A 23,580-nucleotide genomic window follows, 5' to 3' on the forward strand; every position below is an offset into this window, starting at 1 on the left:
TGTGAGCTTTGTAGTCCATTTTCTGGTTCCAGTAGGGCATTGTGACAATTTTTCCAATATGTGTACACTAGATAAGTTTTGGAAGCAAAATTACTTACTTTAAATACTGAAAAAGCTTTCTGAATTGAAAATTTTTATGTTTATTTTCCATAAAAGATGAAGGCTAAACCCCAGCTTCAGAATTTTTAAGATACTTTTGAATGTAAAATGTATTAAATTAAGGAACCTTTCTCTGTCAGGAAAAGAAATGCCTTTTGAAAACGTATTCATTTAGATCGATGATTAACCTTTAATGAGATCTTCCTGTTAAATTCTACATTTGCTTTAATCTCTGTAGGAAAAATACAAACTGGTGTTGCAGCATATAGAGTTTCTATATACCCTGTGGATGTTAAATGATCTCTTACAGCTAAAGGCACATCTGCAACCTATTTAAATGCCAGCTTTGGGCATTATTAGTATAAAACGCTAAGTCACTTTTTTTGGAAATATTTTGAAAAGTTCAAACTCCAGAAGGAAACTCCAATAAACGGTAATCTTATGACACCATTTGTTTCGAAGGAGTGGTGGGAAGATGAGTGGCTGTACTGCACATTTCTCATTTAGGGAAGAGTGGTTGATAAGTCTGAAGTCTGGAGTGGAACCGTCTCTGTGCTGAAGACTGCTGTCCTTTTGCACCATCTTTCAAGACACTGTCAGATGACTTTAGATCCATATCATCAGTCACTGTGTAGGTGACACAAGTCATCACATTTGGGGCTCTCTTAAAACTCTGAGAGTCTATAAATTTATAAAGTTCCAAAATGATTACTGGTTGGTTTTAAATAATAAATGTATCCTAAGTGTATAATAAACTCAAAACCCTGGTGACTGATCTGCAAGTGTATACATTTTTTCTAGGTAATATTTCATGAAAATGGTGATTGCATCACAGATTTCTTTTGCCTTGAATTTTTTACTCTGTCTCTTTTTCTTAAACACATCGTTGAAGGTCAAACATTCGGGACAATGTAGAAATGATTAAGCTTCATAAGCAACTAGCGGAGAAAAGTGATGCTCTTTCAGTAATGGAAGGAAAATTCATCCAGCTTCAAGAGGTACTGTGGTCATTTATTTTATTATAGTGATACATACATACAAAAGTCCAAAAGTAGTGTTCAAGGTGTATATTTTTAAGTAGAATGGTCATAATACTAAAAAGTAACTTTTAAATGTTACTATTTTTATTCCCAGTTGTATATAATTTCACTTTATATATTACTTGTTATTTATAACTTAATACCTAAAGGAATGACCAACTGGTTGAACTTTTTATAAATATCTGTGTCATCTTAAAATAATAAGTGCACTTACCATAAATCATCTCATACTGAGAAAACTTTTTCTCTCCTTTTATCGGCATTTATAGCACATAGCACTGAAGGTTTAGAGGTGTTTTCATGTATCTTCAGTTCTAAGCATTTATGAAATATTCAGGATTGACCAAAATTATGAATAGGCCAACAGTCAGGTTTTATTAAGTTTTTCTTTGATGTGCTGTTTTGCTTTGTTTTGTCACTACCATGATCAGAAAATATTTGAGTACCCGTCATGTCAATTATCAGTGTATTTATTCTAAATCTTAACTATTCAGGTTGATAGTACTTGGGACTCTTCATCCCCATAATAGTTTTAACAAGGACTGCGGCCCCGCAGGAATGTGCCATCAGATGGATTTATTGGCACTGCATAATTAACATCGGTTCTGGAATTAACTCCACACACTCCAGATGAGCAGAATTTATATAAGCAGTACAGTAGTCCCCCATGTCTGTGGCCTTGCTTTCCAGGGTTTCAGTTATCCACAGTGAGCTGCAATTCGAAAATATTAAATGGAAAACTCCAGAAATAAACATTTCATGAGTTTTGAATTACATACCCTTCTGAGGAGTACGATGAAATATTGGGCCGTCGTGCTCTGTGCTGCCTGCGACATGGATCATCCTTTTGTCCAGCAGACCTACACTCTGATGTCACCTGCCTATTAGTCACTTAGGAGCCATGCTGGTTATCGGAGAGAAAGAGACAGACCAGATTCACTTAACTTTCATTACAGTTTATTCTTATAATTGTTCTCTTTTATTAGTTATTGTTGATAGTATTTTACTGTGCCTAATTTTTAAATTAAAATAGGTACATATCCACGGGAAAAACATAATATGTCTAGGGTTTGGCACTATGCGTGGTTTCAGGCACCCACTGGAGGTCTTAGAACATGTCCCCAAGGACAAGAGGGGATACTATACTTGCTTTGAAGTATAACATGAACTTCAGGAGCACATTATTTATAGAATTGTAATCATTTATTCAAATCAGAATCCAAAAATAATTTTGAAAAGATTTTCCTTTTGGTTTTTAGAAGCAAAAAACTCTCAGGATCAGCCACGATGCCTTGATGGCAAATGGTGATGAGCTGAATGAGCAGCTTAAAGAGCAGCGTTTGAAGTGCTGCAGCCTTGAGAAGCAGTTGCATTCCATGGCATTTTCCCAGAGAAGAATCGAAGAGGTAAGTGAGCCTCCAGAGTGCTCAGCAGCCTCAGCATTAAAGCTTCTCTGTAACTAACGGTTTTGAAAAAGTAAATAGAGACATTTCCATACTACATTTATTTAAAATCTAAACTACCTACATGGCACCAAAAGCACAGCAAACTGTATTCAGCGTGTTGTGTACATGTCAAATCTGTGCCAAAACGTATTTGCAAATATACTGAGAGCCACTGTTTACATGAGAATTAAGGATCTTTGTGGAAAAAGAAAACATTTTGAAACAGATTACCTATGAAGCTCAACTTTCTCACTTTTAGCAGTTTATTAGTCATTTGCAATACCAAAACAAAGTTATAGGAATATATTTGTTTCTGAGAAGGATGTTATATTTTGCAATGTCAGCAGTTTTGTGAAATTATTTTTTTTCCGAGAAGTTGTTTGAAAACTCATCTTCCTATTATTGTTGCTACTCCTGTCTACTAGCATGCACAGCCTTTGTAGTCTCTTAAGCTTGTTCTTGAAGAGAATGGAAGTGAAATAAGATGCCTACATTTTGTTCTGACCTTGGGAGAATCTTTGACTGTGTCTCATGCCAGCATCAAAAGAGGATTTTGAGTCCTGGCCAGTTTGGCTCAGTGGATTGAGTGTTGGCCCACGGACCTAAGGGTCTCAGGTTCGATCCCTGGCACAAGTCAGAGCATGTGCTGGAGGCAACCAACCGATGCGTCCTTCTCCCACCAATGTTTCTCCCTCTGTCTCTCCCCCTCTCTTCTATTCTCTCTAAAAAAAATCGATGGAAAAAATATCCTTGGGTAAGGACTAACCAAAAAAAAAACAACAAAAAAAAGAGGATTTTGAGAAGGGAAATTAATTTTAAGAGTTCTCTGATCCATGGGAAGAGGTGGTAACTACAAAATATACTGCTAAATAAATATTAAATGTAAGTACTAGAAATAAATACAGAAAGGTACATTTTAGTCATAAAGATAAAATTATTACCCCAAGTTAATTTCTAAAAATATTCACTGGGATTAAAAAAAAAAGGTATGCAATTTTATTTTTTCATTCACATATTTAAATGATGTGCTGCTCGCTTTTTGTAAACTCCAGGTGACATGAGAAAGTGTGTCTCCAGAGTAAATAGTGATGGGCACATTTCCTTGACCCATGAACCAAAAGAAAAGTTAATCCTTTTACTATTTTATAGGCCAATTGGAAATTAATACAAAATTAATATAATGATGGAATTCATTGGGGAGGGAAGAAAAAAAATAATTTGTTTCCTCAGACTTAACAGCAAGCTTTTAACACATTCTTTATTGAGTTGTGGCACAGGTTGCCATCAAGTAGTGCCTATGTTTCTACTAAATTAAAACAGAGATATTAATTTCATGTTTACTTAACAACTAGGGGGAAATTAGTGCTAAATTAAATACAGGCAATATAAGTAGACTAGTTAGCAGCTGCAGTTCAGAAATCAAGACTGAACCATGTTAGCCTCCTCTTGTGTGTTTTTACCCCCTGTGGTTTTATGTGAGAATCACCTAATGTGTAATTTTTTTTTTCATTTTAGCTGCAAGATAGAATTAATGACTTAGAAAAGGAACGGGAACTTTTAAAGGAAAACTATGATAAACTGTATAACAGGTAAATCAGGGTTCCATGTGTTCTCTCCTTCTCTTGTCTGAGATCTTTTATACCAAAGCATTGGGTGTCAGAACATCTAATATTTATTAAAGAATTAGCTACCATGATTGCAAGAAATGTATATACGTTATAAAAGAAAATAAGCTTTGGGGGGCATTGTTAATAAATTCTTTATCCTGAGTGATAATCTGTAACTAAGAAAACTACCACTTTGTTACCAGTGACAACTGCTGTCGTTTATTGAACACAGACTATGAGCTACTAGGACCTGTGCTAAATACTCTATATTCATTATTGTAAATTGCTCACAACAGCCTGGAAATGTAAGCATTGTAAATGCCCATTTTGCAGACAATGAAGATAAAACAGAATTAAGTAACTTGCCCCTGTTCTTAAAGCAATGATGTAATCCAGCTTGCCTTTGAACCTCTGAAGGTCTCTCTAAGCCCTGTTTCTTCCAGTGGGCTCCCCAGCCTATGACCTGAGAGGGATTCTTTTGGTGGAGGCAAAGGTGTTCACGTATAGTTGTCTCTGTGCCGTGTAAAGAGAAACACAAGCATCTTTATCTCAAGATGAATTTTAAAGGACTGTTTCAATTTTGTATTTTATCTGCTTCATAATTAAGGTATTTAAAAAGTTAATCACTTCCTCTAATGTTAGAAATAGATTTCTACTCCAGAGCTAAGTTTAGTTACATGATACAGATATATGTGTGTGTATGTATGTATTTAGTATATAATACTGATAAATGAAAATACATATTTACATGAAAGTAAATTTTATATATATTGAGATATATATGTTAGAGCTGATATCAACAGTTGCTTCTATTGATCATATTTTGAAACATCACAAAATAGTTGTCTAATCTACAGACATATCTAACTTTTTAACTATGTTTTATGTTTTGTAAACTAAATTTATATTTTTAAATTAAATCATACCTAAAGAGTGTAGTGATAGGTTTTTATTCATTTTTACTTTGAAAAGAGAGCTCAGTGGTTAGAGTGTCATCCCAAGCACGGAAGGGTCTCGGGTTTGATTTCTGGTGAGGGGCACGTACCTGACTTGCAGGTTCGATCCCGGCCCTGGCCCAGGCACATGCGGGAGGCAGCTAATCGGTGTATCTCTCTCACCTCGATGTATTGATGTTTCTCTCTCTCTGTCTCCCTCCCTCCCTCCCTTTCACTCTCTCTAAAAATCAATGGAAAAAATATCCTCAGGTGAGGATTAACAATCGATCAGTCAGTCAATCAGTGAATCCCTTAGGAAGAGGACCATTGCCCAGCTCTCCCTCCAGGGAGCATGCTAAGTGCATCACCTTGACCTTCCTCACTTCTAAGCCCCAAGGGCCCTTCCTTTGCCTCTGTAACTTGTTTCCTGAGCCCATTTCTTCTACAAGTTACTTCTACCTCTGGGATTTTCCAGATAAATGTTCTTTTATTTCAAAAAAAAAAAAGATATCACCCTGGCCAGTGTTCACAGTGGTTAGAGCATCAGCCCACAGACTGAAGGGTTGCAGGTTCAATTTCCCAGTCAAGGGCGCATACCTGGGTTTCAGGTTTGATCCCCAGCCTTTCTTGGGGAGCGTACAGGAGGCAGCCGTCACATGGATGTTTCTCTCTCTCACTTCCCCTCCCCCCTCACTTCTACTCTCTAAAAATCAATGGAAAAAATATCCTCCAGTGAGGATTGACCAAAAAAAAAAAGGAAGATAACATGCATCTAAATTATGGTTAGGCATCTTTCCAGTGGTACATATCATCTATGTTGTTTACCTGCGAGTGCTGATTGTCTTTGCACAGTGGCTCATTATATCGAGCGTTACAAATACCAGGTTCAGACTTCAGTCAAAATAATATCTGGGGCTCTCCAGCAAGGATAGACTGGCCAAAAATCTTTATGTAGGATTTGCCTTCAACCCCTTTCCAGATCATTTGGCCCTAGCTCTTTGTTCAGGTCCCTCTCTTCAGCCCCAATTAATTTTACCTGAAGCATTTATTATACTGCTTGTTTTATATTTCCATCTCTACAAAACAATACATAGGCTTATATTGTTTTATACCTAAGTATTTAAAACTTGGGTGTTTGAAAAATTCAATTTCAGTATACAGATCACACAACCACCGTGCTATATGGTGGAGAAAGTGTTGTCCTCATATTTCATAAATAAGGAAATTGAGACACAAAGAAAATGAGACTCGTACAGAGTCACAAGGCATTGCTGAGACTCTGGTACAGAACTAAAACCCAATTCTTTTTATTCTAAAACTTTATTTTTTTCCCCGTGCTTCACTATCTCTCTGATTTTAATTGGATTGAAAAACTGTATATTAGAAAGGGAAACATTCATGGAATCACAGAACTGTCATGTGTTCAGAAATTTTTATTGATTTTATCTTCAACATCTTATAATTTCAAATAATTTAACATGGTCTTAATACAAGAAGATAAGTGCCATTTGGCCATCACTTATACGTTTTCTACTTCCTCCCAGTTAGGGGATTTACTGAACATACTTCTTTAGGATGAAAGAGCTTAGCTGGGAATAAAGCATAAATGGAATTTTGAGAAAGACATGTTTTTCTCATATTTACTTTATCACCATGAAACTTTATCTTTTCATATCAGAAGATGATCTAAGAGTGTAAATATAACTTTGAATGTTTTTTTCTTTTATGTCTTATGCTTGAGTTACATTTTTTTTTCTTATGTTAAACAGACTTCATTATGCTGCTTACACTTGAATTTTGTGTCAGGCATATGGGAGTAAATGTGTGTAATGAGTGTCATAACATTTTGTGTCAAAAAGGAAAATCATGTCACTTAAGCGCAAAGCCCAGCAAGCATACACATAATAGTAAATAGAACTATAAAATTCTCTAATACAGTTTTTTCAAATATATGTTTTCAGAAGTTGGAGAACCTACAAAACTCAACAAAAACTCCACAAACTGCACTTATCAGCATCATTCCTAAGATTCTTTACAGCTCTTGTGTTTTGTGGCACTGTTACTCATCGCTGCCAGCAGCTAGCGCTCATCAACAGCTACACACACGCTCAGTTTGGTTAGTCATAGTGATAGCATGTTTTAAACGGAAAGCATTTGTTTGTTGTCCGAAACTGGTCCGTTTCCAAGAGAAAATGTGATTTGCAGATTGCATTCTCATCTTCTTTTTCAAATGAAACTTTGAATGTGTTTATCACTTGACATATGACGTATTAGAGAATCATCTGGTAAGGTAAATCCCTCATGTTAGTATTGGGTATGAGCCTTTTTTTACTATGTTAAAACATTTCTGATACAATGCCAAAAAGTAAGCATTGCTTTAAGAAATATCAATTTAAAAATTCAGAATAAATTTTTTGCAATTACATCTTTTTTTTGGTTAGCGAGAAGCTCTGTACTGTGGAATAGTAAAGCTGTACCCATTTCTGAGGTTGGTGTAGTTTTGGGACGATGTAATTAATGAATGCAGCGCCCTTCTCCACCATGTATATTAATAACCTGGAGAATGGAAAGCAGGTGTCATTCCCCTTGGAAGCCCTTCGCCCGCTACCACCCAGCGCAGATTCAATCCACTGAGGTTGGATCCACAGAACCTGTTAAAGGTGATTTGAAGGTATTAACTCCCCGAGAGACTAATCTAATGCCTATTTTTTTAAAAAAGATTTGGTCTGATTTTTTAAGATGACATTAACCATCTTATGAATTGGGTGAATCAAGTTTTTACAGTGTGATAGTCACCTAATACCCAAACTTTAAGGAGCAATGCTGACCACCCATAGGCTCTCTGCTGCATTTCTGTGAAGTGAGCACCTGTCCCCTGCAACCTTCCAGGAATCACAAAGCTCATGTGATCAAATATGAGCACTTTGTGCTTCCCGGAAATCGAGCTGAGCATGTCTGGGCCATCCTTTCCCCTTCAATAAGTGAAATATCCTGATGTAAATATGTATTTAATTTCCATTAGGCCCTAACTAAAGTACCTATGGATTTCTTTAGGGATGATTTAGAGCTTATACTTCCCTGTCTCCTTAGGATGCCCTTGAACATTAGAATAAGTGGCATTTCTCCTGTAAAAACAAAGACCCTAGGGCAGAGATGAATTCTTCACCTCTTATTTCGATCTTATCCTGTTGTTGATCGGGGTGGGGGGGATGTTTCCAGTGTGCTAACCCACAAGCACCAGTGGCCATTCCACTGCAGATTGACACTTTATCACTCCTGCAACACAATGGAACAATGAAATGTGCACCAAGGCCAACTATGATCCCCCTCAGTTGTCACTGTAGGCAATGTACAAAGACATTTTCATGAATAAAAGGCTCTCAGGGGCTGTGCTCATATGCAGATTTAATCATGTACACAGCCTTTGCAGAGAAAATGGAGCCAGATGTGGTTCACCATTTATAGTTGCACAGATGGCTCCAAGCATAGAAGAGTACAGTGAATTCAAAAGGCATCCTCATGAAACTCCAGTGGAATGTGAGCCTAAATTTAGAGGGAAGATAGCAGTGGACTAAATTCAGATTGACTTATGCTGATTTACACTAGTATTTTGTGGGTTTGGAAAAACCAGGCTGCTAAATTGTTCTTAATTTAAACACATACAGCTTCTGATGTTTCTGCCAGATTAACTGCTGGTGATCTTTTTGCTGGTACTAATGCTATTGGAACACTACTGTTTCTAATTTTTGGCGTCTGATATAATGTATAGTTGTGCCTATTTCATCATGCTAATTTTTTTCCGGGTAGTACATGTTTTTAATAATATGAGACACACACACACACACTCAAACGCACAGGCATGCATATATATGTATGCACTTGGGATGTATAATTTGACCAGACACAGAAATTACATTTGTTCTTTATTTAAAAATGAAAATGCAAAGGAATATTCTTTACTTTAGTTTTTAAAGTACATATTGTATTTGGATTTCATTTAAGTCTAGGTAATTGTACCTTTTGAAAAGTTAATTTAAAATATTGATATATTGGATCCATGCATTTTTTAAGGTTCCATATGTAAACAGAGAACATTGACAGATGAAACAGATGTCCTATTTAGAAAAACTAGAATTCCATTCATTTTTAAGGTCCTGTTATTTTAAATGCAATAAAAACATTCAAAATGTAAAATGAATGCACAGTTTTCCCTTTGAAAACTATGCCTCCCAGAAAAGTATCTCCTTTGGTATAAAAACCTCAAGACTAGCTGGGAGCAACATTAAGGGCAATTTTCAATAACAACTTTCTTTTTCAGTTACTTCATCATCAGTACAAAACCAGATTTTATAAATTTTTGTTTCATCTACTGGGTTTCAAATAAGTAGAAAGGTCAAAGCTGCTGATAATTATTCAGTCATATCAAACTTCACAGATAATAGTTTTCTGCTGAAATACATACAGATCAAGATCAGTTTTTCCAAACCTGGCCATCACCTGGGAACTTTGTAAAAATAGGATTCCTGGGCCCTGGGATCTTCATTTTTAAATCTCTCTAAGTGTTCTTCTTGGAGCTGGTCTAGCATCGGTGTTTATGTGAGGCCAGCATTTGGGAACCACTGGCCTAAACAGATGTGTAGTGTATACCTCTGTAGACCATTTAGTTATTTGTCAACTAGTTCTTCCAATCTTGGTCATTTGTAGATTTTAACAATAGTTTAAACTGCTACACTTTTATTGAGAGACAATAATTCTACCTATGTCACTTCTTATCAGAGCTTTCATCCCAAATGTGTTACAAGTAAAACTTGTTCTTAAGCCTATTGCTTTTAGTTTTTTTAGGACAAAAACTGCCTTCTCACTATTTTTTTTCTTTTTCTTTTTCTTCTTAACATCAGAATTGCTGCCTTGTTGTTCAATATGCTATCACTTTGTGGCCAGTACTTTATGACTATGTTATAATCACAGACTCTTTGAAAGTCTCAGATTCTGGAATTAAAGATCAGTCCCCTTTCCCTGTAGTAAGAGGGTTTGTACGTGGGAGAGAGTAGTCCTGTCCGATGTCGATGGCTGAGGTTTGGAATTGCGGATTCCTCTGGAGCATGCACAGTATCTGAATTCCTGCACTAGTCCCACAAAAACTGCACACTGCCAACTTTTCTGACTTTAGAGCTCTAAATTAAGGCCAGTTCCTTTGCTCATCCCACAAACTCTTTCATGTTCTCTAACCGCAGCCTGAGAAAGGCGCCTTGGTCTCAACAGCAGCAGACCAGCATATGTTTACTTAATTCCTAAGACATGATGACAGTGGTCTCTGCGCCACTAAAAGCTTTTCTCTTTATTATTTTCTGTTGAAGCTGATTTCCAAGCTCTCCTTGCATGTCCCTGTGTTTTGCAGTGCCTTCAGTGCTGCCCATGAAGAGCAATGGAAGTTAAAGGAACAGCAGCTGAGAGTACAGATCGCTCAACTCGAGACGGCCCTAAAATCTGATTTAACAGACAAAACTGAAATCCTTGACAGATTAAAAACTGAAAGAGGTACATATGAAACGACTGCCGACTTGCTCGTTTCGGACCTGTGTTTGACTGTGGTACTCATTGACCAGTCGGGCGCACTGTGGTGCCCGGGCTTTGCCAGGCACCTTGCTGGGAGGGAGGCGCAGCCGGTGTCAGCAGCTGTCCGCTCGCATGAGTGGATCGGTGGCTCAGAGCTTTTCTTTCACTCAGCCTGCAGCCGAAGGAGCCATCGCTCCTCAGAGGCATTCTTACTCAGGTTCTCTTTAACGTTTCATATTGCTAAATTTTGAGCCTGCCTTCAGCAGTCAACAGGTGTTTATAGAGCAGCAGCATTTGCTAGGCACTGTCCTCCCGGCTGGGGATACAGCAGTGACTAAAACACAGGCCTTGTTCGAGGGAGAAACAGTCACTGCACCAGGATGTAGTGCGTGCAGCGGCAGCAAGTGCGCTGGGGACAGGAACGGGACAGGGGCAGGTGACGGAGTGGCAGGAGCTTGCTGCTTTTCGTAGGTCCAACAGGGAAGACTTCTCCCATCATGAGATCTCTGGTTCTTCCCTTATGACGGGGAGCTTGCATACCAGGAAGCCTTGTCAAGGTGACCCTGCCGCAAAAGTTCAAGTTGGTGTGTGGGGAGAAGGGGGCAAAGAACAGGAGTCCCGGAGGGAGGTCATGTGTGTATTTGTCTGCTTTAGGTTGTTTTTTATAGCGTAAAGAAAAAACAAGGACTGATGATGCAAAAAAAATGTTCCTGCTAAGTTATAATCATTAATAAGATACATCTTATGAGTCTCAGATCTCACCCTTCTTGTCTCATAGAAGTAAAATAATTATAATTAACACTAGATGTCTGATTTACTATATTCTACACACACACATTACACAAAATGCACAACAGGGGAATTGGATTCTTTGCTTCAAATGTAGTATCTGTTGCTCATCCACTAGGTAAATCAAGTGATGTGATAATAAGGTTGCTCTTTGGAACATTTGCAATTTTGTTGTATGCGAATGTTTAAAAGTTTAATGCGGACTCAGTAAAAAAGAAAAAAAAAATTATCTAGTCAGTACTCTATATATTGATTTAAATCACAATGCCATATTTTATCCACTATAGGAAAGATTTTTTTCCCATTTTAACATTTCTGAAATTGGAATGCGTTTTACAGATCATAGCATTTAAAAATTATGGTCTGACTTTTTTTAACATTTTTAAGAAGGTTGAAGCAGAACACATTTTATGATTGATGTAGTCTTAATTTCAGAGAAACACTTCTACTTCCCAAGTGATTAAATTTGATGAAAGATTATTTATAAATGTTTCTCTGGAAGATTGTGAGTAGAATAAACTGGTGACATGATCTGACCAGGGGGATATTTAAAGTTTTGATGTCAAAGATACAGTTCCTGATTTTACTGTGCAGAATCGAGTACCTAACAGTGCGTTGTTTAGGAGTTGCTCAAGAAATTCTTGCTCACTGAAGGAAGTGGAAGTCCTCTCTATTCCCTCTCTCTTTTCCATAAGCATAAATTTCTCATTCTTAAAGGAAAGAGGAATGAAATAAAGTTTCCTTATTTCTGTACTTTCTGTACTTCCCTAGATATTAAGAACTCCAAAACTCTAGACATCTGAGTTGATCTCTGGAAAGAAACTCTCCGTAAGGGGATAGAATCTTGGTGGCCTTTTTTTCAAAAACCTGTTTATTGTTGTTGAATCAATTCTGAGGGCTCTTATAAATTATTAAAGCTACAATTGCTAAGTTATTTTATTTCAACTAGTCCATTTCTCATCTTCTTTTACTGGTTTTTATGTCTCTTTTGGATTTTTTAAATAATAAAAATAACTCATGTACACCGTAAAAACGTCCAGTAAACAAAAAAGTTCTTTTGAATCACAGTTTCACAGTTCTGAAGATCATCTCTATGAATATTTCTATGTATGTCCTACCAGAGTTTTCTAGATGTATATAGTTTTATAACATGCTTTTTTATTTACCATATTGTGAAATCATTTCTTGAGTATAAATATAAATTCACTTCATTATCATTTATAATGGTTGTCATAGTTTTTCAGTGAGGATGGTTAACAATCTTCTATTAATGAATTTTTAAATCCCTCCAGTTTTTTAAGTATCAGAAAATTTTTTCTAAACAAACCTTTGTACATTTATTCATTTATTTTCTAAAGAAAAAGTACAGTACTGAAACTAAATATTTTTAATGCAACTTTTATTTAAGTTATTTTTACTTGAATGCCTGACATTTGTAGGTCTAATCATTTAAGTGTGTTTTTTTAATGTGAAAATGTTACGATAGATAATAAGAAAAATATTACAGCCTTTAATCATTTTTTCCAGGGAAACACTAAACAAAAAAATTGAGATTGCCTAGTTAAGGAAATCTTTTAATGTGTAGGAAGTTCCCTTTTGTGTAACAGATTTTGAAATTGTTTACTTTTGCTTTGAAGCCCCTTCACACATTTACCTTTTCATGTATCAAGTTCTTCGCCAGAAGATGTTTCCCTGGCTTCTTGTAGTCATTCATCTAACTGGCAGATTATTTTTAGAGAATACTCACCTCTTTATTCAAGGTACAAATTAGTTTCAGATTGTGTGAATATGTGGTGGAAGGATATGTAAATGCAGTTTGCATTTGGCTAATGCTTAAATTAACTGCATGTGTTTAAGGGCCTGCTTTTGAAAGTTCCTTTCTATCTTTAGCTGAAATGCATAATTCAGCATAATGCATATGGTTATATTGATCACAGCTGAAGATATTAGCACAAAGGAGTTCTGAAAATTGTTTAGTGGAATTGTTCTCTGCACCCTGCTTATTAATGGTGTGCTCGAAGGACATAATTTTAAGAGTGAAATGTTATCATTTGAATAAAATGCTGTTTAGTTTAACCTGCTTTTTGTCAAATCATAAGGTAACGGAGGTTATTTTTCATCTTGCACAGCGTGCTTTGATTTTTCATGTTGTAATTCAGCAAGTCTATTTCCTCTTTAAGCTATATTGTCTCCCAGTAAACAGTTTAAGGAAGGGAAAATATAGTGAATAATCCTACATAAAATTCAACAGAGAGGAAGTTACTGGTATTCAAAATATCCTCTCCCACTAAGCTGTTTTCTTACTAATAATGCCATAGTTTAAAAAATATCAGTGAACCTATGGGGACATAGTCGTTGAAACAAAAATCAGCAACAGAAGAAATATTGGAAAAAGTTTATTTATATTTATTAGCATCTCATTCTTAGGGCCCCGCTCAGAAAAACTGAAATAGAGAAACTAGAGCACAGAAATACTCCTCCAAATGAGCATGGAGCAGCCCTGTCCTCCACACTCCGGGTCCCCTCAGAATCCCTGAAGTTTGCTGGCCACAGAGGGAAGTTAAGTCAGCCTCAGGACCTTTGCTTTTACATCCTTCTGACTATATTTACCTTCCTTTTGTTACCTAATCATTCTGCCTAGGTGTTCTTTTAAGCTAATCAACATAAAATAAAGCTTTCCACGTTCTTATTCTACTCTCTAGACCAAAAGCAAGTTTATCTCATGAGAATTCATATTTATTATTAACCCTAATTTTTAGTTTAAAGACAAATATTTTACCTTTACCTTCGAATTTTCCAGGTATTGTCCACATTTAAATTTTTTTTCATTTTGTTCACTAAATATTAGCAATTTACACTCCAGGATAACTCCTTTTATCAGTAAGAAAATTTTTTATATATTTAATAGTAAAAGGTTTCTGCATACCCTAGAGTCACAGATTTGTTTGTGTTTGGTTTTATTTTACTTTTTAGTTTGCCAGGAATTATGTGACATTAAAAATATCCAAATTTATTCCATTTCTTCTTAACTATGTATTTTACAATTTTTACTTACATGTAGTATTTCTAGCTTGGAAACAGAAAGCATTATAAATGTCAGAAACATATTTTTGTATAAAATGCAGTCAGTGTGCAAATGTACTTATGTAAAGAATTATTGGCAAATGTGTCGACTTACTTTTTTTTTTAAGAAAAGGAAACAAAAACTGTACAACGTGAATTGAGGACTTATGATAAACATAAATCTCTGAGAGTAGGATGAAATTAGTGAAGACACTGGATGATGTGGGGTAGGATTAGCCCACAGGGAGACAAAGGAGGGTGCTTGACCCCCACGATAAACTCTGTTGAGGGGCACACATAAGAACATGAGACGAAAGAATAAACTTGTTAGCAATTATGCCTTTTTTTTTTTTTTTTAAGTTTAAAGCACATTTAATGCAGGGAGTGAAAAATTAGTCTCTCTATGGATTTACTGTCTTCGGTAGCTCTGCCCTAAACCCCTGCTTGTGGGGTCACGGTGAACAAGTGCCCTGGGGAGCATTACTGACCTCTGTTCCCTAACAATAGCTCTGAGTCCATGTCCTTCTAATTAACAGCATGAGCTCATAGACACAAATTATTATTGAGAACCCATTTCTCCTCTCTTACAGGGTATGTTAAGAGTTGTACATTTTTGTTTCCTTTTCTTAAAAAGTCAACATATTTGCCAAGTTAATTAAAATTGTAGCTTTAGTTATTACCAGATAAATTATCTTTTTAACTTAAAAAACTTTATGTTAAATAGGGGAAAGAAAATTTAAGGACCTCAAAAAACTAAAAATAAAATAAAAATTTTTTTGCATGCCTTTCAGGACCCTTACTAAGTAAGTAAAAATCATAGATTTAGAAACATATTTCTTAGGTATTTTAGATAGAACGCTCCTTTGAAGTCCCAGAGGCCACAATTTCCTTACATAAATGCTGCGAGCGTCCGCCTTGAGCTTTTGATGAGCAGCGAATCATATGGCCGGCACATGAGCGCCGCCGGGCCCTGCGCCTCGCGGGGGCCTGCGCCTCGCAGGGGCCGGCGCGGCTGCCTCGGCCAGAGCTGCGCCGGGGCGGTGGGCAAGGCCTTCTCCCCCCGCATCTCGCACCTTTCTCATCCCTTTCTCATGGTGTCACTTTTCTTTTTAAGACCAGAATGAGAAACTCGTTCAAGAAAACAGAGAACTCCAGTTGCGCTCTCTGGAACAAAAGCAACAGCTTGAGGAACTTCAGCACCGCACCAAGTTTTACAGCCAGGTGAACTGATTTCTCCTTTCGGAAGAAAACGCCAGGTTTTTATCGAAATAGTTTATGTGTTAGAAAAAGCACTATACAGGAAAGAAAAAGAACACAAATATATTATTCATTTACTAATTCCTGGGCTCAGGCCGCTCATGTTCATTCCATGAGGATAATCTGCACAGTTGGAATACCTGGTACTTTCCATTAATATCTCACTGTGAGCTCTTGCTTCTGTCTTTTGCAGGAGAGTGATATTAATGCTGATGAGCTGAGCGAAGCTCTCCTGCTTATAAAGGTAACTTTCTGAACGCCATCATGAATTTCATGTCTATTATAACCGTTTCAGCATAATAAAGACCCTTATCTGTAACCCTCATACTTGTAGAATGAATTATTCAGGAAAGTGGTCAAGTGACATTTAGTTACAGCATATACATATTTCATAATGACATCAAAATCACATTAAAATAGATCTTTAAACTCTTGTTTAAAGCACTTTGTCCAACCATAACAAACATTTTACTTTTACACGCCTTACTATAAAACTAATCAACAATTTTCTCTCCTAAGAGACCTTGGTACACACTATTATTTTAAGTAAAATAATGAATCATAAGTGTTACCAGAAGATATTTTCCAGTTCTAGGATATTCTGTTGTTTACAGGAAGACATGAGAAAATGCATTTCTTTCCTTTGAGATCATCACAGTGTAGATTTTAATCAAATGAAGAAATAGAAATAAATGTACATGATTTCTTTTTCATGTCATGAAGTAATAAAGTGTTTTTTGAATTCTCTATAATTGTTCCAAATGTCTGTCCAAATACATTTTCTATACCAGGACTACTTTATTCCTGGTGGAAAATGGAAATATGTCTGTTTTCAATTAATGATTTTTCCTTGCTATATCTATATTAAATAACATGATTAATTTTAGAAACTCTTGTTTCAATAATAAAACATGTTGCCCTAGCTCTTTTGGCTCAGTGGTTAGAGCATTGGCCTGCAGGCTGAAAGATCCCGGGTTCAACTCTGGCCAAGGGCATGTACCTCGGTTGCAGGCTCCATCCCCAGCCATGTTTGGGACGCGTGCTCAAGGCAGCCAATCAATGTGTCTCTCTCACATTGATGTTTCATGCTCTCTCTCTGTCTCCCTTCCACTCTCTTTAAAAAGAAATGGAAAAAAATATCCTCAGGTGTAGATTAAAAATAATAATAATAATAATAATAATAATAATAAACATGTTTTTGTTTTAGGCTCAAAAATCACAGAGAAATGGAGATCTTTCATTTTTAGAGAAAGTAGACAATAAAAGTAGTAAAGATCTAGAACGCGCCATGAGAGAGCTGCAGGCCACTCATGCAGAAACAGTGCAAGAACTTGAGAAGACAAGGAACATGCTAATTATGCAGCATAAGATTAATAAAGACTATCAGGTAATGCAACACACGGACTTGGGAGAGTAAGTTTCCTCTAATGTTCCACGAATGATCTACTTTCCTAAACCGTATCATGCAGTGTCTTGTTATAATCTGTGGTCATGTGTTATCACATGCCTGGAAGCTTGCCTTATAACTAAATCCTTAGAATAAATAGTAGTTTCAAAACAAATAAAAATTTTTACATCCCTGATTTTAGAGAGCAAATGGTGGCGATGAACTCACCTTGACTAGTGTTAGCACATTCTCCAAGTGGGTTGTAGTGGTTCTGAAGTCCCACACAGCCATGTCATACGCAACCACAACAAACGAGAAAGTCACCTCCACAAAAAGGGATCTAGACTTCTTTGATTTCACTTCTGATTTTTTGAACAATCCTAAACGTGATTTTCTAAGCTGTAAGCTATGTGAGGTCAAGAAACTGGTTTACAGCTCCTGGCATCTCCAGGATCTAGAAAATGCTTGAGTGATACTTGCTTTAAAAAAATGAAAATGGAACTAATCATAAATGTTAAAACTCGTTATGTCTCATTTTTGAGATGGAAGTTGAGGCAGTGACCCAGAAGATGGAGAATTTGCAGCAAGACTATGAACTCCGAGTGGAACAGTATGTTCATCTCCTGGACGTCAGGGCTGCACGCATCCAGAAACTGGAAGGTACAACGTGCGCAATTCATTGTCTGCACATGATGGGTTTATAATAGTTGAAAATGTCATCCAAACCTACGCTCACCATTGCTTTTTGCCCTTCTTTTTTTCCAGTTTATAACTATAATAGTAATTCACCAGAAAGGCTGTTTTTCTCTGCTTCTTTTCTACTCAGGAATTTGTAGTCATTCCCTACTGCTTTTTGAGTTCAGTGTTGCTTTCAGGCAAGATTTCAAAGTACTCCCTGCAGTGTCTCAGACTAAACTTACCACCTCATCTCTAATTTCTCTTTGGAGGAAGCTGCGCCTCTCAGCCAGACACACCTGCTTGCTCTTTGTCAGCTGCTTCTTGCTCAGCCCCATCACCATGCCTTTGTGCATGGTGAACCCCCTTTCTCCCCTGACTGCAAGATACACCCTTTCCTGCTTCAGAATCTCAGTGCAGGCCCGGCCAGGACTGGCCCCCATTCCTCCTCGCCATCCCTCTACTGGACATGCCCTTGCACTGTTTTTCAGACTTGAGCAAGTATGAGAACCACAGAGGGGACTTGTTTCAGTTGCGGCTCCCTGGGCCCTCCCCATGCACCTGGGACCCATGATTCTGTATATTTAGAAATAACTCCAAGCATTTCGGATACAGATGCAAGACTGTACTTTGAGAAAAATACCGCCTCGGCACTTACTACTGTCACTCTCGCGCACTCAGAAACTGTGTTTAGAGATTATATCATTTGCTTTCTTCACTGTCGGAGCTTTGCATAGTGTCTGTGACTCCAGGATAGGTTGTCTAATCAGAAGTACTTTATCTCTCTTTCATGTCCCTTGCTTTACAATGCTTAATTCAATGATCTATGCCAGCAGTGAGCTTACACTTAAAAATTACTGAGGATCCCAAAGGCCTTCTATTTAATGGGCTACACTTATAATGCTTATCATATTAAAAATTAAAAGTGAGAAATTTAAAAATAGTTGTCATGTTAAAATAATAAATCCATTACATGTTAGCATAAATTACAGCAGTTATTTTTATAAAGCAATATTTTCTATACTACAAAGTAGTGAAAAGAGTGACAGTGTTTTAAATCTTTTTTTAATTTTTTAAATTGTTTAACATTTTTGCAAATCTCTTTAGTGTTTGGCTTAATAGAAAAAAGCTGTTATATCATATAAAAACAGTTTTTATATCTGCTTCTGTATTGAATCTGTTATGATGTCACATACCATGTAGGTTCTGGAAAACTTCATTTTATACTCATGAAAGAATAAGAATGAAAAAAGCAAATAACATCTTTGTATTATTTTTTAAATAGTTCTGATCTCACAAACTTTCAAAACAGTTTCAGGTACCCTAAGGGGTTCCCAGACCACACTTTGCAAACCACTGCTCTAAGTGGAAGGGCTCAATAAATATCTTAATCCTGCTGAACGGGGTTTCCAGAAATCACAGAGCAGTGTGTACCGTTTATTTCAAGCAGTACTCAGTAAGTTTGCTTACTGGAGTTTTCCTTAATAGCAGGGAGGTCACTGAGCTCGGTATTTCATCCCTTTCTCATCTCACTAAATCTTTACCATGTATTTTATCTGTTCCCTCAGTTCATTGATTCAGTCCATAAACATGCCCAAGCTCCTAAGGCAGCCTAAGCAAGGCGCTAGGTGGTGAGAACAGGAGCAGGCGCGCAGCCCGGGCCCACCCTCAAGGAGCTCACAAGATCTCACAAGCGAATGGGCGGGTTTCTGTGAAGACTGTAGACCTGGGAAAGTGCAAAAGGAACTGAGCACAGCTGAGGAAAGGACGACTGCCTGTTTGTTTATACCCGGGGATTCAGGGAGGACTCCGCACACTAGGTTGGGAGTGTTAAAGATGCCGAGCTCACCGCTAAGTGAAAGCAGTGGCAGGCGCGGGCCAGAGATGAGGCAGCTGAAAGGGCGTGAGTGGGGAGCGCCGCCGTCCATCTGGGAAACTGCGTGTGGAGCCTCCGCATGGGAACCCGGGAGCAGGAATCACGAAGGCCCTGTTTACCATCCCGAAGAGTGGGGGCCTTACTGACCAGGAGAACCCCTGAGGGCGTTTTAAAGTAGGGGTAGCGCACCCAGATCTGCATGGTGGAGACTGTGCTTTAGGTATTGGGAAGTCAGATAGAAAGGAAAGAAGCAGTTCCTAACTACCTGGGTAACAAGCACTAGATTACACGTGTGAGTAAGGCAGTGTCAGTGGCGATAACAAGGACAGGCATATTTGATGGGGACTTAGGAAACAGTGCTGCCTGTGGCCCCACAGGTGTGGGGAGGGGAAACTGGAACGACTCTGGTACCTACCTGAGGTAACTTGGTGAATGACAACACCATTGCTTGAGTGCAAAATCAGAAATAACTGCAAGACAATAGGGTACATTCTGTTTCTGATATAGTGAGTTTGATGTGCCGCAGGGATGTCTGCAAAGGAGGGCTCAGCAAGCCGTTAGATGCCTGGGTCTGGACTTCAGAAAAGAAATCTGAATTAAAAAATAGAAACCTGAGCATATTGATACTCAGCGTATTGATAATAGCGGAAATCATAAAAGGGAATGAGCTTACTACCCATGGGAAGACAGTCTGGGAGGAGGGCAAAAACAGAACCCCAGCAAGCCAACAGAAAGGAAACCCTCAGCCCGGCTGGCATGGCTCAGCAGTTGAGCATCAACCTAGGGTCCAGGAGATCGGGGTTCGATTCCCTGTCAGGGCACATGCCTAGGTTGTGGGCTCGATCCCCAGTCGGGTGTGCCGAGGCAGCCAATCAATGACTCTCTCATCATTGATGTTTCTTTCTCTCTCTGTCCCTCTCCTTTCCTCTCTCTGAAATCAATAAAGATATATTTTAAAAAGAAAGAAGAAAAGGAAACCCTATAGACGAGAAGAGAGACAGGAGGAGTAGCAGGACGGATGCTGATGTGGAAGCCCAGGGGGAACAGAGCCCACAGAAGAGAAGGTGGTCATCCGTGTCAGTGACACAGGAAACCAAGGACTGCAAGGACCAAAGTCCATTCGACCTAGCAGTTGATTGGTTATTGGTGACCTTTCCCTGAGTAGTTTCACAGGAGAAGCAAGGCAAATGCTGTTTGCGGGGCTTGAAGAGTGTTAGATGAGTTGGAGACAGTGTGAATCCCTCTTCCTAGAAATGTGGATGTAATGGGGAGAGGTATTTAGAGCTGTATCTTTTTTAGAGAAGTGTAATTAACATAACTTTAAACCATATAATTTAAAGTATACACTTTGGTGAGTTTTGGCCTGTGCACACCTATGAGACCATCACCATAACCAAGATAACAAACATACCATCACCCCTTCAAATACAGTAGAAAAGTATATACAGGGTGGGGCAAAAGTAGGTTCACAGTTTGTATGGAAAATAAGGCAATAATTAATAAGTAATCATACAAGAATAAACTGTGTTTCACGGACCCACAGTTGTGAACCTACTTTTGCCCCGCCCTGTATTTTAACAGGCTGCCGGGCAGGAGCCCGTGGGAAGAGAAAGTGACCAGGAGAGAAGGTGGGGCCCAGGTATTTTCCTCAGCTGCCGGTGCAGAGGCCGTTTCCTTCCTTGTTCCTTTCCATGGGACAACCTGTATTACAACTTAAGTTGTCATTTTGTTGTTTAATAAGCAATGTCAAAACAAATGAAGAATTTCTGCATAATGCAATATTGTTTACAGAAAAGCAGTATAGTCATAGAGTTTAAGATGGAGGCATTCACCAAAGCGCTCAGACTTCCTACCACTTCAAAAGCCACTTCGTATCTTCCTATGTCAATATTTTGAAATCTCTAAACCGTGTGTCTTCTCTTGCAGCCCAGTTAAAGGATATTGCCTATGGCACCAAGCAATACAAATTTAAACCAGAAATCCTGCCAGATGACTCTGTTGATGAATTTGATGAAACCATTCACTTAGAGCGAGGAGAAAACCTATTTGAAATCCACATCAACAAAGTAACCTTTTCTTCTGAAGTGTTGCAGGCGTCTGGAGATAAAGAGCCTGTCACTTTCTGTACCTACGCTTTCTATGATTTTGAACTACAGACAACTCCTATAGTGCGAGGCCTTCACCCGGAGTTCAACTTTACCTCTCAGTACCTTGTTCATGTTAATGACCTGTTTTTACACTATATTCAGAAGAACACTGTCACTCTTGAGGTCCACCAAGCATACAGCACAGATTATGAAACAATTGCAGCATGTCAGTTGAGATTCCATGAAATTCTGGAAAAAAGCGGTCGAATATTTGGCACAGCAAGTTTGGTTGGTAAGTACAATTTTATAAACTTTGGCTGTTAGAATCACTAACATGGTTTATATACTAATTTGGTGTTCCTTGTTAGTATCTTTCACAGATTCAGGGTGCCTTCAGGGTAAGGACACCATTCTCTGATGTAGCTGCCCATAGATGTTGGGACTACCCCAAATGTCTTGATGATGTCAGCACAATGGCTGCTAATTTTATAAAAGCTTTTAAGTGCAAATGTTTATTTATGATATTGATACTCTTGTTTGATTAAACATTAAGTGTAGTACATTCACCAAATATTTTTTAAGAGTGTATCTTGTTATCATTGTCACTAAGTACTGAGAATACAGTGGTCAGTGGTAAATAATACAGACAAAGCCCCTGCCCTCATATAGCTTACCTTCTAGAGGGGAAGACAGGCCACAGAACAAATATATACATGTCATCACATATGATGAAAAATGATCGGGGAAAGCAGCTCAAGAGAGGGCTGGGAGGTTGCTACTTCAGATAAGGACTTCCCTGTGGGGTGACATTGGTAAAGACCTGAATAAAGACCATGCCTGGACCAGGGGAGTGAACCACAAGTGCAGAGGCCCTGAGGCAGGACCAGCAGGAAGGCCAGGGGCGTGAGCAGAGGTGAGATTTAAGAAAGGCAGGGACCAGACCCCCTTGTAGAGCCTGTAGGTCCTGGTGAGGAGTTTGGGTTTGATTTTTTCCCCTCTGAATGATGAAAGTCAATGGAGGATTTTGAGGATGGAAGTGACATGGTCACGTATAGGTTTTAGGAAACCACCTGGGTGCTGCAGGAAGAAAAGTCTGTATGGACCCAGAGAGGAAATAAGGCCATTATCAGGCAGCTCTTGCATTAATCTGTAAAAAGAGGGTGGTGGCTTGGATTAAGATGGTAATGAAGGTGGTGATAAGAAGTGCTTATAAGTATATGTTTGATTAACTCTTTTTCCAAGATTTGCTTATCAATTGAATGTGGAGTAGTGAGGGAAATACAAGAGGCAAGACTTTCTGGCATGAGCAGCTAGGAGAATGGGGAGGTGTTTGTTGAGATGGGCCTGGGAAAGGGACAAATGTGAGGAAGAACATCAAGAATTCTATTTGAATAAGTTAAGATTGACCTGCCTGCCAGACAGCAAAGTGGAGATGCCACGTACGCTGTTGGCGACATTAGGCTGAGGTCATGGACAGAGATATAAAAGTGGGAGTCATTGGCATATAGAATATATTTTAAGCCTTGAGCCTAGTTAATATCACATGGAGAGTGAATGTACATAAAAAAGAGAAGATGATGGACTGAGCCTTGGGAAACTCCAAAACTTAGGGTTCAGGAAGAAGAAGAGCCAGGAGTGGCTGTGAAGTAAGAGGTAAACCCAGAGTATCCAACACCCTAGAGGCCAAGTAAAGAAAACATTTACTTGGGGAGGGAATTTTATTTTATTGTTTGAGCAATTGATTGCATAGGTAATATATTCACA

The 23,580-nt window shown here is 38.1% G+C and overlaps 1 protein-coding gene across 1 annotated transcript in view; it reads left to right on the forward strand.

The window, feature by feature from the left end:
- The window catches only part of RPGRIP1L (RPGRIP1 like), an 86,671-nt gene that overhangs the window by 21,008 nt on the left and 42,083 nt on the right, over window positions 1–23,580 (forward strand). Inside the window, exons 7-15 of the mRNA XM_081118963.1 lie at window positions 992–1,097; window positions 2,399–2,545; window positions 4,100–4,173; window positions 10,525–10,664; window positions 15,649–15,755; window positions 15,985–16,035; window positions 16,999–17,178; window positions 17,721–17,838; window positions 21,656–22,108. Of these exons, the coding sequence (XP_080975089.1) occupies window positions 992–1,097; window positions 2,399–2,545; window positions 4,100–4,173; window positions 10,525–10,664; window positions 15,649–15,755; window positions 15,985–16,035; window positions 16,999–17,178; window positions 17,721–17,838; window positions 21,656–22,108 (1,376 nt within the window). The remainder of the gene's footprint in view (window positions 1–991; window positions 1,098–2,398; window positions 2,546–4,099; window positions 4,174–10,524; window positions 10,665–15,648; window positions 15,756–15,984; window positions 16,036–16,998; window positions 17,179–17,720; window positions 17,839–21,655; window positions 22,109–23,580) is intronic.

The sequence above is a fragment of the Miniopterus schreibersii genome (genome assembly GCF_964146895.1).
Source record: "Miniopterus schreibersii genome assembly, chromosome: 18".
Taxonomy (NCBI): domain Eukaryota; kingdom Metazoa; phylum Chordata; class Mammalia; order Chiroptera; family Miniopteridae; genus Miniopterus; species Miniopterus schreibersii.